This window comes from Haematobia irritans, chromosome 5 (genome assembly GCF_050003625.1).
Source record: "Haematobia irritans isolate KBUSLIRL chromosome 5, ASM5000362v1, whole genome shotgun sequence".
NCBI classification, from domain to species: domain Eukaryota; kingdom Metazoa; phylum Arthropoda; class Insecta; order Diptera; family Muscidae; genus Haematobia; species Haematobia irritans.
In genome coordinates, this window is record NC_134401.1 from 157,902,948 (window position 1) to 157,912,644 (window position 9,697).

Consider the following 9,697-nt stretch of genomic DNA (forward strand, 5'->3'; position numbering starts at 1 on the left):
TGTAATAGGTACTTTTAGTTAAATGTGGTATCACAATGGACTGAATAGTCTAAGTGAGCCTGAAAATTAATCGGGCTGCCCCTTTAACCTAACCTAACCTATGTTCTTTTGTTAATAAAATTGAATTAAACTAATTTGGCTTAATTAACAACAATTTTTTGGCGCTGTAGATTGTTATCACTTAAAACATTTAAAGAATCCCGGAAATTTCTGGATTCCGAAAAAATCCCGGGATTCGGTGTTTCAAAATATAGAATCGATCCAGAATGACAGCCCTTGTGTAAATATAACCATAGTGATAGGCGGCAGGCGAAACCTTTTTGCCGCGACGTTTTCGAGTGTTTTTGATGGTTAATATAGCTTGATTTTTCAATATTTAATAAAGGACTTGAATAAAAACATGTAATGGCTTGTTATTTGTTGAGTTATTTCAAGAAAAAAAAGAATTTCCACGTGAACAAGCAACAACAATGCTTAGTGGTGAGAAATTGATAAGCAATGGCAACACTATTCCATTTCCCGGCATGGAATTAGAATAGATTTTAATTTGGCGACACGCCGCTAGCCGTCACGGTATTTCGTCGTGGACTTTCGGCTTCCCTTAAGAAATGCCCGTAAACAAGGGATCACCTACCGCCTATTGGTGGGTATTAAGTTCGAGTTTAGCCGCTAAAATCGACATTTTTACGAGTACTTTTCTTTACTAATCCATTTTAAAGAATAAAAACTTTATAGAAAGTTACTTTGGGCTATTCCCCACCAAGTTATATTAAAATTTGCATCAAATACTTTTAATTTTATATTTGTTTACTGATTTATTTTTGATTTTAGCGGCTAAACTCGAACTAACTAACTAAAGTGAGTACTAACTCACTTTATACTTTTAAAAGTTGTAAGTAACAGTTAATGGAAATATTTAATTTGAACTACCCTGTTATTGCAATAGGCTCCACATTCATAATAACATTTTGAAGATTAGTATGGCATAATACAACAAAGTAACGTAACGCAACGTATTATATTATTAAAATGAAACTTTCAACATGAAAGTTTACTTGAAGGACTATAAGCTTTGTTTGCTGATGCTCCTGTGTACCTAGAACAAAACGTATTCCAAAGGAGCAAAACTTAATGAACTATGCTCCAATAAATAAAATCCTACCGGAAATCTTGAAACATTGTTGTTTTTCAATTTTATTTTAATAATATAGTACAAATAATAGAAGCTAATAAGAAAAACAAATTTAATAAAATCCAAATTTTTTTGCTATGTTAAATGTCACGCTGTTAAAAGTACCATTCTTTGGAAGCCTAGAAAAAGTGAAATTGGAAAGTTACGTTCTGTTCATCAGCAAGATGATGGCACAATATTTGCCATATGTGCTACTGGAACTCCTATCTTGGATACGTTTGTTGGAATCTAATGGAAATCCCTCTTTGGGTGAGGTACCAGTACTTTTTCGTTTACATTCAAATGTGGGTGAGAAGGCAATACAAATCGAGGGTAATACAAATGCTACTAGCAGCAGTATGAAAAGGCAAGTTTACTGCAGGTACTGAAGAAACGAAAAGATAGTAAATAACGAAATGTTAAGAAGAAAAGTAAATAAGAAAGGCGTGCTAAAATGACGTGAGTACAATCTTTGAATCTTACAGAAATACCAATACATTTTTTTCCAAAACAGTAAAGGTTGAATTAAATATCATGCGTTAATCCGTGCGTTAGGGTTGATTTTTTTCTATTTGAAGCACTCTAACCGAGCTGTTGCTTTGAAAGAGAAAATTCAACTCTTCAATCAACGGTCGCATTAACGCATGGTATGTAATTCCACCATTCCACCTTAAACCAGTTTCATGTGCGAACGAAAGCTCGTAGCATGAAACTTTCCACTCAGCCTACGTGACATTTCGTTTCGTCCGTGTATACGACATTTGCGACAGGCTCTTCGTTCCTCTTTGCAATTTTGTTCTTTGCAATTTAGGCCAAATTTCAGTGTTGTTGGGGGGTCGGGTCTCGCATATTGTTGAGAGAGTAGAAAAAAAGGAAGAAAAGTTTTCGCACTTTGCATCCTGGAAAGAACATGGCCGCGATGTCTCCGGGCGATAAATTAATTAGTGGTGCTACCCGAAAACTGGGTCTGGGCCATTTGAAAATGGCCAAATTCATGTTTCTTATCATATCAGCAATTGTTTGTGTTATAATCTTCTATGCGAATACACAGTCATCAGTAATTGGTAGAAGATCCCTATTTGCATTATTCTTGAATAAGGACCACAATAGCAACAAGGATGAGCACCAAGAATCCGCAGTAGTATACAATGAGAACATTGGAGATGTCCTAGATTCAGATTTGATGATAAATATACCTCCACAAGAGGAGGAGGGTGATGATGAGGAAACAACACTGCCACTAAACGAAGGCCGCCATCGTCGCAAGGGAGAGGACACGCAGATGAAGTTATTTTCAACACGGAGACCACGAAAATCTTTAATTATGAAATCAGTGCTATTGAAACCTCCCACAATGCGCAATGCATCAGTGCAAATTTTCAACTTGGCCTCAGGTGGTAGCTCAACAACCGGAGGCTCTTCATCCAGCCTTAGTACAACATCTGATTACAACATATTCGTTATATACACCAAGGAAAACTATCAGCTACATGTAAAATTCGAATTATTTGCTCGTTCCTTGCTGAAGTACGCCAATTCGGGGGTCCTGATGCATCTGCATGTACTAACAGATGAGACCAGTGGTCATTCTGTGGAACAGATTCTCAAATCGGAGATAACTCGTTACAGGCGCTCCATAATCTACAGTCTATACAGCATGCATTTATGTGCCGAGCAGGTGATGGATATCGTTAATACTATGACGCCTTACTTTAGCTCTACACCCAAATCCTATTACAGTGATGCTCTTTTCTTCCTATCGTTAGGTTTACATCGCATTGCCGATGAAAATATGCAGCGTGCAATATTACTTGATTGTGATATCGTCTTCCGTTCCGATGTACGTCTCTTGTTCAATGAGTTCGAGAGATTTGGTCCAGACCATTTGTTTGGTCTGGCACCGGAATTGACACCCGTATATCGTCACATATTGTATCGATATCGTGCCACTTATACAAATACGGACTTTGGAAGTCCATTCTATTTGCCGGCATCGCCGTCACAGCAGGCAGCTAATGAAATGGTTTCAGAGGAATCTCCCCTAGTTATCCATAGCCCACATAAATTACGCAAACTGGAGAGGCATGGCTCCAAACATGGCTATCCAGGTTTGAATTCCGGTGTAGTATTACTTCATTTACAGCGTATACGTAAATCGCATTTATATCATCATCAATTACAAGATACAGAGGTGCGTAAAATCACCTCCAAATATATGTTTAAGGGTCATTTGGGAGATCAAGATTTCTTCACGCTATTGGGTTATGAATTTCCAAATTTGATATATCGTTTGGATTGTGTTTGGAATCGTCAGTTGTGTACATGGTGGAAGGATCATGGCTATAGTGATGTCTTTGACAAATATTTTACGTGTAAGGGTCGTATTAAAATGTATCATGGTAATTGCAATGCCAGAGTACCAGAGTGAAGTGGAGATGTTAGTTTGGTAAACGATGTTCATTTTTTTTTTACTTAAACTGCACAGAAAAAATGATGCTGATGACGATGCAGTAGTAGATTGAGGATGTCTCAATCATTGTCTTAACCGCAGGTGGGTGTGCATTTAAACATAATGTCCCATGCAGACGGCAGAAGCCTAATATTGTCATTTGACGGAAAGAAAGCAGCACCTTCCTAAACTTTATCGATTTTCATTGAAGAGGACTGTGTCTGCATTGCTCAATGAATGAAAAGAAAAGTAGCTTCTTTCCAAACTCTATCGTAAAGTGAGTTTAATTTTAACAATCTATTGACCTCTGTTCGGTAAACACTATTAACTTAAATCACCCTTTAGAATAAAGGTACACGCAAACTTGTACCATGAATCTCTTCCGGGAATAGACCCCACACATTGCGTTTTCAATTGCATACCATTGTGCTTTACGGCCATAATGTCCACAAGTCAGTTTTTGATAATTGGCAATAGATCTTTAATCCCTTTTAGATTTTAGACAATTTTCACTAGTTGTTCTTTGTCCACGTTTCTTGAAGATAAGCAAAATATTTCGACGTTGCTTAAATCTCTTCCAAAGGATTTTTAATATTATCCTCCTTAAACCAATTCAATAATTTTGAGGTATTTTATAGTCCCTTTCGACTTTGGCATTTTTATACCCGAACAGGGTTATTATAAGTTAGTGCATACGTTTGCAACACCCAGAAGGAGACGAGATAGACACATGGTGTCTTTGGCAATAATGCTCTGTGAACACATTTTTGTCTGTCGTCTGTCTGTGAACACATTTTTGTGATCAAGGTCTAGGTCGCAGAAATCGGGTTAGATTTAGATATTGCTCTCATATATATCTTACGCCCGATATGGACTTATATGGCCCCAGAAGCCAGAGTTTTAGCCCAATTTGGTTGAAATTTTGCACTAGGAGTACAATTAGTAGTATAGTCAGATATAGCTCCCATATATATCTTTCGCTCGATTTTCCGTCATATGACCACAGAGGTCAAAGCTGTAGTCCGATTTATGTGAAATTTTGCACAGCGAGTTGAATTAAAATACAAAGTATGCATGTCAAATTTGGATGAAATCGGTTCAGATTTCCATATAGCTTCCATATATACGTTTTTCCAATATGGGCAAAAATGACCAAAATACCCACATTTTCCTTTTAAAATCGCAACTACTAAGTCGTAAACTTTTAAAATTGACTCAAATTTTCCTTTATTTCTAATACATATCTATCGACCGATAAATCATAAATACACTTTTGCGAAGTTGCCTCAAAATTTGTGCGGTTTAAAATGTTTCCAATATTTTTTTATTAACTAGTGTACTTAAGTTTTAAGTCTATATATTATAAATTTTGTTCAGATGGAGTAAGATTTAAATGTATTATCGAAAATGTGGATTTACAAAGTGGTGCAGGGTATAATATAGTCGGTCCCGCCCGACTTTAACACTTTCCTTACTTGTTTTACTTGTTGTTATGTATGAAATATTCATATTAACAATATTAATATTTTATATATTATTTTATATTCCATCAGCACTCTGGTAAGGGACACTATTAAAATGTAAGATAAATTGCCCAACACCAAGTGTAAAAAAAATTCTAAAATTATTGATCAAAGAATTTCTTTGATAAAAAATCAGATTTTCCAGCCTTTTGAGGATTGATTAGTATCAATGATAAGGGATCTCGAGTTCTGTTTTTTCTGTGCAGTTTAAGAAAAAGATCATATTGCTAAAACATACATAATTATCCCATTACGTTATATATTTAGGACCATTTTCCCATGTATCAATAAAAATTACATTCCAATTTTTTTAGTCTTTATAAAAAGTGGTTATAATTTCTAAATCTCTTATGATGTGAAAAGGTTCATATCACAACAAAATGGACTGGGTAATTATTACCTTCTTTCTAACAAATAGCATTCCAATTTGAAAATCGAAATAAAAACTCGAATTAGATACCAAGAAAAATCACTTATACATTCATACACTCATTTTTCGTCGAATAAAGTGTTCATTCGAAACAACCCGAATATAAAAAATTATTAAAACAAAAAAAACAAACTTTTAAATCCAATGATCTTAAGACAATGAAATCGAATCAATAATTAAAAATAGCCTTTAGTAAGTAGTTAGTTAGGTGTTAAAATATACTACTCGATTATACTTACTTACACTTCCCCACACACACACAGTGGAAAAAATAAATACGAATAAAGGAAATGTAGTAGACACGGAAACATGATAACACACACCATAATGCATCTCCACTCCAACGAAAAAAAAAATTGACATTTTACACTTTCAACTATTTAATGAAGTTTATGAATTTTTTTAGTCTTCATTGTATTTCATTTTTGTGATAATCATTATTTTGAATTTTCAAAACAAGTTCGTTAATTTAACAACGATCATTCTTAAAAATCTCAGCAAGAACGTATTATTATTATATCATATGCCATACACGAATAATCAGCCATTTCAATAATACATATTATTATAAAATAATAAAAAAAATAAATCGTATTATAACATTTCACATACACGAAACTTACGTAGTTTATATTATCTTCTTGACATATAAGAAAAAAAAAAACAAACAACACAGTGCGTAGTTATTATGTACATTAAATAAATAATTTAATTTAAATAAATATAAAATAGTAATAAAAACTAATATTTTGCATTGTTTTAATAGTAGGAAGAGGTCTCCTGGGTTCTATCCGTCCAAAAAGACGTACTATATTCGGTATTCGCTACGAAACTCCAAATTAAAAGAGCAAAAATATTAACGAAGACGTGCGCCTTAAAGGCAAATTACAACAAATCTGCTAAAAATAACGCCTCGAGACCCAAGGCGAACTAACATTCGGACCAAATCTTTTTTTAATTTTTCCAACTGTTTGGGACAAATCACATCTATAAAATACACCCAAAGAATTTTTTAGTAGAATTAGCATAAAAATAAGGTATGCTGAAACATGAAAATCAGTCGCTATTTGCTTCTAGCAAACATTACCTTTAATTCGGCCGAAACAAACAAAAATATAAAACGCAGACACCGACGGATGACTTTCCTATGGGTTCCAGCGACAATTTGTGTGTATTAATATAGCTTGAATTGTACATGTGTCCAATTTTAAATGTTATAAGGATTTTAGCTTGTACCATCAAGCTAAAAAGTTACCACTTCTACAAAAAAGAAGAACTTGCAATGGATTTTGATACTATGATCCAGCACGAAAATAAAATTTTTAAAGATATTGAATTTATAGAAAATGTTGACAAAATTTTATTTCTATAGTAAATGTTGTCAAAATTTAAATAGAAAATTGGTCAAAATTTTATTTCTATAGAAGATTTTGTCAAAATTTTATTTCTATACAAAATTTTGTCCAAATTTTATTTCTATAAAAATTTTGTGAAAATTTTATTTCTATAGAAAATTTTGACAAAATTTTATTTCTATTGAAAATTTTGTCAAATTCTTATTTCTATAGAAAATTTTGACAACACTTTATTTCCAGAGTAAATGTTGTAAAAATTTAACTAGAAAATGTTGTCTAAATTTTTACTTCCACAGAAGATTTTGTCAAAATTTTATATCTATAGAAGATTTTGTCAAAATTTTATTTCTATAGAAAACTTTGTCAAAATGTTATTTTAACAGAAAATTTTGTGAAAATTTTATTTCTATAGAAAATTTTGTCAAATTATTTTTTCTATAGAAAATTTTGTCTAAATTTTTACTTCCACAGAAGATTTTGTCAAAATTTTATATCTATAGAAAATTTTGTCAAATTTTATTTCTCTAGAAAATGTTGTCAAAATTTTATTCCTATAGAAATGTTGTCAAAATTTTATTCCTATAGAAAATTTTGTCAAAATTTTATATCTATAGAAAATTTTGTCAAAATTTTATTTCTATAGAATATTTTGCCAAAATTTAATTTCTATAGAAAATTTTGTCAAAATTTTACCTCTATAGAAAATTTTGTCAAAATTTTATTTCTATAGAAAATTTTGTTTTTATAGAATTTTTGTAAAAATTTTATTTCTATAGAAAGTTTTGTTAAAATTTTATTTCTACAGAAAATTTTGTCAAATTTTATATCTATAGAAAATTTTGTCAAAATTTTATTTCTATAGAATATTTTGTCAAAATTTAATTTCTATAGAAAATTTTGTCAAAATTTTATCTCTATAGAAAATTTTGTAAAAATTTTATTTCTATAGAAAATTTTGTTTTTATAGAATTTTTGTAAAAATTTTATTTCTATAGAAAGTTTTGTCAAAATTTTATTTCTACAGAAAATTTTGTCAAATTTTATATCTATAGAAAATTTTGTCAAAATTTTATTTCTATAGAAAATTTTGTCAAAATTTTATTTCTATAGAAAATTTTGTCAAAATTTTATCTCTAGAAAATTTTGTAAAAATTTTATTTCTATAGAAAATTTTGTCAAAATTTAATTTCTATAGAAAATTTTGTCAAAATTTTATCTCTATAGAAAATTTTGTAAAAATTGTATTTTTGTAGCAAATTTTATTTCCATAGAATTTTTTTCTCAAAATTTTATTTCTATAGAAAATTTTGTCAAAATTTTATTTCTATAGAAAATTTTGTCAAAATTTTGTTTCTTTTTTTTATAACTCGTTTTTTTCATATTTTTATGGGTAATTTTAACTTCTTTTTTAAAAACAGAGTAAGAACTAATAAATGGTACAAATTATTTAAATTCTGTAATTCCATTCTACAAAAATTTCGAATTTTTGAAAATATTTGAGGTCAATCGATTCAGACAAACGTTAAAATGCATCAAAAAAATTTTGTCAAATTATCACAAAATTTTTTAATTCACATTTAAAACACTGAATTCGGATCGCACCTTAAATGTGATGCAAATTTAGTACAACGACGAGGATAATAGGTGATTAGGTTTTCTGTAGCCGGATTCTCCCATGAACTGTTACCACGGTTGCCACTCGAGCCGAAACTAATTTACCAAAATTTGAAGAAAAATTTCCAAAAAAAAATAATACCAAATAAAAAATCTCAATCAATTTATTTGAAAGTATAAATATCGCTTGAATTTTAAATATGTCGCAGTTTTAAATATTTTTAGTTTACCAACAAGGTAATGTTACAAAAGGGAGACTTTGATAATATGGCCTAAAATAAAAATTTTTGAAAATATTTTTAAAGAAAAGTTTGAAAAAAAATTAAAATTTTGTCTCTATAGAATTTTTTTTTTTGAAAAATTTTATTTCTATAAAATTTTTTTCAAAATTTTATTTCTATAGAAAATTTTGTCAAAATTTTATTTCTATAGAAAATTTTATTTCTATAGAAAATTTTGTCAAAATTTTATTTCTATATAGGAAATTTTGTGAAAATTTTATTTCTATATAGAAAATTTTGTCAAAACTTTATTTCTATAGAAAATTTTGTCAAAATTTTATTTCCATAGAAAATTTTGTCAAATTTTATTTATATAAAATATTTAGTCAACATTATATTTGTAGGGGAATTTTGTGAAGTATCTCTTAGTGGGGGGCTAATATTTTGCAAAAAAGAATTCTATCAATCTACCACACAGTAAAAAAAATTAACATTGTTGGTAGAGTTCTACCAACTGTGGCAACCGTGACTGTTATCCGTTATCATTCATTTTTTCGAGATTTTATATGGGAAAGTTTTGCTTTTCTTGTTTTAAGGCCTTAACAAATTTGTTGCGGCGCCATGAAATTAGCCATATAAAAAAGATTTGCTCAATAAAAGTGTTTTTCTTTTTTTTTAATTAATATTCTTCTTTTTTTGTTTCTTTTATTATTTTTTTCTATGAATATGTTTTGTTTTTTTTTCTCTTTTCACTTTCATTAATTTAGTAAATATGTAACAGCTTAGTATCTAAAAAAAAATAAAATAAAATATGCTTGGTATACGTACTGATATACTACATATACATATGTATAGCATGTATGTATGTATGTATATTGGTGTATATATTTAAAATTGAAATAAAATTTCATATAAGAACGGTTTAATATTAATC

General features: G+C 30.1%; 2 protein-coding genes across 2 annotated transcripts in view; one reads left to right on the forward strand and one right to left on the reverse strand.

Moving 5' to 3' along the window:
* LOC142238151 (ejaculatory bulb-specific protein 3-like) overlaps window positions 1-6,931 on the reverse strand; it is a 48,075-nt gene extending 41,144 nt beyond the window's left edge. Inside the window, exon 1 of the mRNA XM_075309708.1 lies at window positions 5,544-6,931. The gene's annotated coding sequence lies outside the window, so the exon portion shown is untranslated. The remainder of the gene's footprint in view (window positions 1-5,543) is intronic.
* On the forward strand, window positions 1,927-4,676 carry Xxylt (Xyloside xylosyltransferase). Its single transcript, XM_075309707.1, has one exon. It carries the CDS (start codon window positions 2,082-2,084, stop codon window positions 3,597-3,599), a length of 1,518 nt encoding a protein of 505 aa, XP_075165822.1. The 5' UTR covers window positions 1,927-2,081; the 3' UTR covers window positions 3,600-4,676.
* Window positions 6,932-9,697: the final 2,766 nt, after the last annotated feature.